This window comes from Apteryx mantelli, chromosome 19 (assembly GCF_036417845.1).
Source record: "Apteryx mantelli isolate bAptMan1 chromosome 19, bAptMan1.hap1, whole genome shotgun sequence".
NCBI classification, from domain to species: Eukaryota; Metazoa; Chordata; class Aves; order Apterygiformes; family Apterygidae; genus Apteryx; species Apteryx mantelli.
The window spans coordinates 9399869-9406594 of NC_089996.1; the positions used below are offsets into that span (position 1 = coordinate 9399869).

The following is a 6726-nucleotide window of genomic DNA, read 5'->3' on the forward strand; positions in this document are numbered from 1 at the left end:
ATGGGTGTTTGGTGGCAGATGGCTACAAAACAGCAGCAGGGTATGTGAGAGAGGTGTCCCAGCTGCCAGGGAGCTAACAGACGAGAGAGAAGGCACACGGCAGATCTAATAAGGACTTATCTGTATGAAGACCTTCATCTTCCAGAGTCAAGAAGGGGTTTATACAGCCCCAGAGGGAGTGAGCGAAGATCATGGAAAGACGTATGAGGCCACACTCACTTTTGTTCCTTTGGCAGAGGCCTGTGGTGCAGAGCAGGGACAGGAGGAGCAACCCAGCACACACCCTTGGCAGCACATCCATCCTCTTCCTCCTGAAACACATCCATCAGCAATATCACGGCTAGCTCCAGCCGTGGCTGGGGGTGCTGAGCCACCAGTCTCCTGCAGGAGCCAGGACTGGCACAGGAGCACAGACTGCTCCCTGGCAAAGCCCAGCACCATCCTCACACATGAGCAACAACCAGGTTGAGACCTTCCTTCTCCTGGTAGCTTAAAGAAAAGCAGAGAAGAAAAACAAGGCGACCGTCTGCATCTCGCCCCAAAAGCAAAACAGACCCCTCCCTTTAGCTATTTCCTATCGCACTAAGAATTTCCAGGATGGTCGAACCAACAATAAATAGAGGGTGAGGCCTTGGGAAGTGCCTGATGGGGAGCTTTGGGCTGCCTGGAGCTGCTGAATGAGTCTGTGGTTCGAGAGCCTGTTGCTCTTCTCTGCTTCATTGGAGGTGGCAGGACCCATTGCAGGGAGCTGGGTGCAAAATCCTAAACAGAGGGAGCCATTTTCCCTGCAACCACACTTCCACCCATGATTTATTATTTGGCCATCAGCAAACTCTCAATGTTGCCTCGATCTCTGCATTTGGACCTGGTAAACAGGAGAGACAAAACTGGAACACGAGCTCTGTGGCTGCCTGGCTGAAGGGAGCTCAGGCTCCTGCGCCCCAGTGGGGAAATTGGAATATTCAAGGCAAAAAATCTGGTCTAAAGACAATTTTAAAGCATCTCTTTTATGGAAGATACAAGTGTAAAACATAAGATACAGACAGATTGTCCAATAGCTTCTTACCCTGTTCACCCTGATGCTTCCAACCATTGTCCTACAAGCCATCAACCTCCTCGTATTTAATGGAGTAATTTCCCACACACAGGCTGTGGTGGCTGTGGGGATGCACAGAGCACTGCCGGCTGCGGGGAAAGCCGATATTTTGCACAAAAAATGCAGACAATCACCTCCCTATTTCCAAATTTCCTCTAGAAGGGAAAATTTCACTTTCACACTGGAAAAAACTTTGTTTGGATTTTCATGACGATGAAAAAAAGCTGTTCAGTCGTACAGGTCAGGATCAGCTCCTGACCGTAGGAAACCACCCCAGCCCTTCCTGAACACACACGTGCTCCAGCACTCCTGCCTGCTTCGTCCCACCCACCCCCTGCCTCCACCTTGGCCCAGCCAACAAACCTGCTCCAGACAGGGCAGTGGACAGGGTGGACACGTGCTGGCGGGCAGCACCTTTGGGCAGGAAGGGAAAAGTGCTCTGGAGCTGAAGGTGAAAGGGGGCAGCTTCCCCAAAATGGTTTGACTCCCGCTCGATACTTGGGTTTGGTTACTGGGGAACAAAACTGGGGAGTTTCAGAAACTAAACTTTATGCCAATAGCATCTCACCTCCTCGCCCGGAGGCTTTTGGAGCAGACACAGAAAAGCCCCTGTCCCACCAAGCTGGGTCGGGACACTCCACCCCTACAGGCTCACTCATCCGCATGGATTTCGGGGCCTGACATGGTTTTAGCCAGCGCCAAGCAGTCCCTGAGCCTGGGCCAGGCTCACCCCGCGGAGGGGAGAGACACGGCAGCCTTTTGTTGCATTCAACCCCACAAAACACCCAACGCCTCAGCGCCTGCATGTTTGCCAGGGTTTGGGCTGTTGGCGAGGTGTCAGGGCTGAGGAATTCCCCTGGCCTCGCTCCTCCTTCCCTTCAAGGAAAAGCACCCGGGATGGAAAGGGGAGGCAGGGCAGTCAGAAACCAGCAGCACACCCCGCAGAAGCACATCTGTCCTCTGCTCCTGAAGCTGGAAAGTCAAATAGACCTTCCTGGGCCTCATACCGACCCACCTGAAAGCACCAGCTCTGCTTAGGAGCAGGAGACACAGGCAGCAGCGGCGTGCCAGAGGGCATACGCTGCCCGGGAAAATAGAGCCCCAAACCCATCAGCCTGGCGCCTGAGCACAGCGCTCAGCGTGGGCTGGGAAACTAGGGGAGATGTTCAATCCTGCAGCTTACCCCAAGCACAACTTGCAGAGCCCAAACCCGGTGTCAGAGCAGCCCGGGGTGCCGGGGCAGGGTGCCGAGGCACCCCTGCACCGCCTGCATCCTTGCCCCCTCCGCGGGGGATTGCCAGGCGCCCCTGCCCTTCCTGCGGTTGCAAAGCATCGGGCTCCTTACCCTTCTCCTCAACCTCATCTTGCCAAACCACCCCTCCAGGCTCCCCTGCAAGCCAGTGCCGATCACGGAGGATGCACGGCCAACAATGGGGGTTGCGTTGGCTGGTTCTGCTCCCAGCACCACGAGCAGAGCTCAAGCCACAATCCAACTTTTGACTGCCCCAAGCCAGCCTAGGCAAAGAGGAGGATGAGCATGAACATGTTTCACAAGGAGCTCTTGCTGTCCTCTGCAGACGCCCAAGTCTGTGGAGGAATCCCCGGGGAGCAATAACCCCAGGCACCAGTACAGCCTGAGGCCTGACCTTCTGGAGAGCAGCTCTGCAGAGAAGGACCTGGGAGTCCTGGTGGACATCAAGTTGAACATGAGCCAGCAACGTGCCCTCATGGCAAAGAAGGCCAGTGGTATCCTGGGCTGCATCAAGATGACCACTGCTAGCGGGTCAAGGGAGGTGATCCTTCACCTCTACTCTGCCCTGGTGATGCCACCTCTGGAGTCTAGTGTCCAGTTCTAGACTTCTCAGTACAAGAGAGACATGGAGCTACTGGAACGTGTCCAATGAAGGACCACAAAGATGATTAAGGAACTGGAGCATCTCTCATATGAGGAAAGGCTGAGAGATCTGGGACTGTTTCGCCTAGAGGAGAGAAGGCTCGGGGGGATCTTATCCATATTTATAAATATCTGAAAAGAAGGTGTAAAGAGGATGGGGCCAGACTCTTCACAGTGGTGCCCAGTGACAGGACAAGAGGCAACAGGCACAACCAGAAACAGAGGAAATCCCACTTGAACACAAAAAGCCATTTTTTCCACTATGAGGGCGGTCAAACACGAGAACAGGCTGCCCAGAGAGGTTGTGGAGTCTTCATCTTTGGAGATACTCAAAACCCAACCAGACAGGGTCCTGGGCAACCTGCTCTAGCTGACTGTGATGGAGCAGTGGGGGTTGGACCAGGTGATCTCCAGAGGTCCCTGCTAACCCCCACTACTCTATGACTCTAAGCCTGTCTGCTCACCGGGACTCTTGCAGCCTGTTCTCCACCACTCTTTCTCCCTCCCCAAACAGCTCTGGCCTTCAGAAAGTTTTGGCAACTGGGTACTCCAGAAATGCCTTGCCCAAATTCCCAGGGGAACATCAGACGCCTGCAGCTCCTGCACCTCCCCTCCGTGTTTGGATGGCAGGGACTGCATTAGGACCACATATGACGGAGCCAACACCATGTGCATCAGGGACTGACATATTGCTAAACGGGAGGGATCTGGAAGGGACGACAACACCGCACCGAAGCAAAACACCCTTTGCACTGATCTCCAGCCAAAGCCCAGTTTGGAGGGGCCAGGAGAGCGGCCATCTGCCCACGCGTGCCTGTGAAAACCACGGCGCTTGCCGCTTGCTCGAGGAAGCCCTGGGCCCGCAGCTGCACCGCAGCCTCGCTGCCTCGGCCCCGAGCAGCCGCGGGCTCCCGCACGGGCTGAGCTGCGAGCGCATGGATCAGCACCATAATCCATAATCTCTCCCCCCGGGCTACTCCCTCCTTGGCACACGCAGAGGCACAGACCTCACAGGTGCCACGCTCCGAAACTCAAAAATTAGCAAGACGGATCCCCACAGCAATATCAAACATTTGGCGCAAAAGTCAAAGTGTTGTTTAAAGACTAAATCATATTCGTCTTTGCTTTTGTTCAGCTTCCCCTCCCCTTTTCTCCTTTTTCCCTCCTTCCCCTCTGTACTTGGAGACTCGCATGCAACAAAACGTCACAATTTGCTGTTTACTGCAAAAAGCAGGATCTTGGCTCCCGGGTGCCGACGGAGCGGAGGACCCCGACGCGCGGCTCCCGCATGGGACAAAGCACAGCAGGGAACGTGCAGCCTCAAAGCCAGACCAGACACCCATAGGGACGTCCCGGCCGGGCAGGGGACGGCTGACACCCCCCGCCCCGGCAGCAGGCTCCCGGGCGCAGGTACAGCGCGAGAGACGCTTCAAAACAGTGAACTGCCAAAAGCCTGCAGAAAAGTCAGGATCCTGCTGTGCAGCTGCCCAGATTCCTGCACAGCCGCTGCCCCGAGGTCTCCCCCGGCCCCCGGCACCGTCCCTGCCCTGTTCCTGGCATATCCTCCCTTCCTCTGACCCACAGCTCGCTTTTTCCCTCCCTCCCTCCCCTCCGTGTGCAGTCATTCTTCCCCCTCTCGCGCACCCCTTTTGCGCCCCTCAGCTCCCTTGCGCAGACCCCGCCAGGCACACGCTCGCCTTTATTCCACCTTCCACTTTCCTACGCTCCGTATTTCAGATTCACTAGGTGGAAAACACAAAGCTATGTTTGCAGTCCAGCAAAAAAAGAAACCACAGTCTTTCAGAACCCAGTTCACATTTGGCCCTTTTCTCTCCGGGTTCAATCCTCCTCCTCTGCTCCGAGCGACTCCCGCATTTCGTGGAGATCGCGCCCAGCACCCCATTTTGCAAAATGGCCTTTGTGTTTTTAACGGGCCAGACCCACCTGCAGCTCTGAAGGCTTCAGGCTGCTTTAAATGTAAAGTCAAACAGTTTCCTCAATGCCAGCTCCAATGCACAAGCAACTTTTCCCCAGGAAGCAGGGTGGACAGAGGGAGAAAAACAAATCTTTTTAATCTGCAACAAATTGTCCCCTAAAGCCACAACACAGTTGAGATCTGCTCCCTGCGGGCTCCGCTCTGCTATATCACGGCTGCTGAGTATCCCCTATACGTGCCTTACGGGCGCAGTCCCCCCTCGTCCTGTTTTGCTAGACAAAGCAACTGCGAAAAAAGAAACAAATCCTGCACAGCTCTGCAAAACAAAACTGTTCAGCCACGAGCGCTGCCGTCCCCGAGCAGCAGAAAGGCACGAGAAAGCATGCAACAGCTCAAACGAGAGAAAAGGGGGGAAAGCACGCGCGCGGCCGAGCCCCCCTTGCCCTGCGCCTTACCGAGCCCCCGAGCTAATCGGCAGAGCAACGTTAAAGCGAGCTTGACGCCGCAGAGCGCAGACGAATTAATTCCACAAACCTCACGAGCGCCGGGGCTGACTCAGTGTCCAAATCCTCTGCAACCAGCCAAATAACAGTCACCCACACGACCGGCCAAGAAATTCTTCCGAAGGCAAAGAGGGAATTCGCTGCTTCGCTGCCACTAGCTGATTTCCAGGCTTGGCCTTTTCTTTTCTTTTTTCTTTTTTTTTTTTTCTTCCCTCCTCTGTATCTTCTGTCCCCTTTCGCTCTTTTCCGGTTAAATGTCAACCTTGGAGCCGCTGGGGAGGGCCGGCAGCCCGCGGTCTGACATACCTCCGCAGCGGTTGCTGCGCCCGCCAGGCAGATATCGACTTTGCTCCGATTTCCTCTCGCTGTCGCGCCCCGGCGCTGCCTGCGGCTGCCCCGGGAGCCCCGCCAAGGCGCCGGGGAGCGAGGAGGTGGGGACAAGCGATCCGCGAGCTCCCTGCCCAGGTGAGGAAGAGCTTTATCCCCGCCGGGGAGGAAGGAGGGGGTACCCGTGACTCAGGGCTGGCATTCCCACGCCTCGTGCACACCTGTACGGGCAGGACCGGCCCGCGGCCGCCCAGCAGCCTCCCGCCCGCCTTCCCCAGCACCAACCCACAGGAAAAGGGCTGGGACGGGAGCCAGCCCGGCCACGCTCGGGGATTTACGGAAGGGGCTGCGCGCCCGGCGGCCAGCGGCTCGGTGCTGCGTGGAGCCCGGCCGCCGGCCGCGCCGAGCGAGCTCCCCGGCTTTCCCCGAGTTCTCCTCCTCGCCGGTGGTTTTTCCTCCGCGTTTCCCACTGTCCCGGCCGGGGGTGGTGTCATTCCCGGGACCCGGGAAGATCAGGCAAGTTCACGCAGTGACAGCGGCGACCCCCCTCCCAGCCCCAACTTTGGGAACGTGTTTACAAAAAGCGCCGCGCAGCCTGCAGCGCCCGGCCCCCGTCCACAGCACACGGGGCTCGGGGGTCACTACCCCCCCCCCCGTAACCCCTGCAGCAGTGCGAACGGGACCCAGCCGTGCTTGTTCCCGCGGCAGGGCCCGGAGCAGGGTCCAGGGACGCCGGGAAGGCGACAGAGCCGCCCCGCTGCCAGCCTGGATCTCACATCGGCCCGGAGCAGCCTTTTGCCGAGATGCCCGGAGCAGATGCCGTGGCGCAGGCTGCGTTTTAGCTCCCTGGTAAATCCCCCCCGTGGAAAACTGCACCCCCGGCTTTGACGCCGATACAAACAGCGATGGCCCGACAACTGCAACTGCAGATTGCGATTGGCTTTTAGTTCCTGTCTTTCTTGGACGTTTC

At 57.2% G+C, this 6726-nt stretch overlaps 1 protein-coding gene across 4 annotated transcripts in view; it reads right to left on the minus strand.

Moving 5' to 3' along the window:
• ITGB4 (integrin subunit beta 4) overlaps positions 1-5538 on the minus strand; it is a 33324-nt gene extending 27786 nt beyond the window's left edge. For 3 of the 4 annotated variants that reach the window (XM_067308613.1, XM_067308612.1, XM_067308610.1), the window contains exon 1: positions 220-322. In XM_067308613.1, coding sequence (XP_067164714.1) covers positions 220-322 — 103 coding nt within the window. Of the gene's footprint in view, positions 1-219; positions 323-5460 lie in introns of those variants that run through there. The other variant, XM_067308611.1, reaches the window with a different exon arrangement.
• Between the last annotated feature and the right edge of the window lie 1188 nt (positions 5539-6726).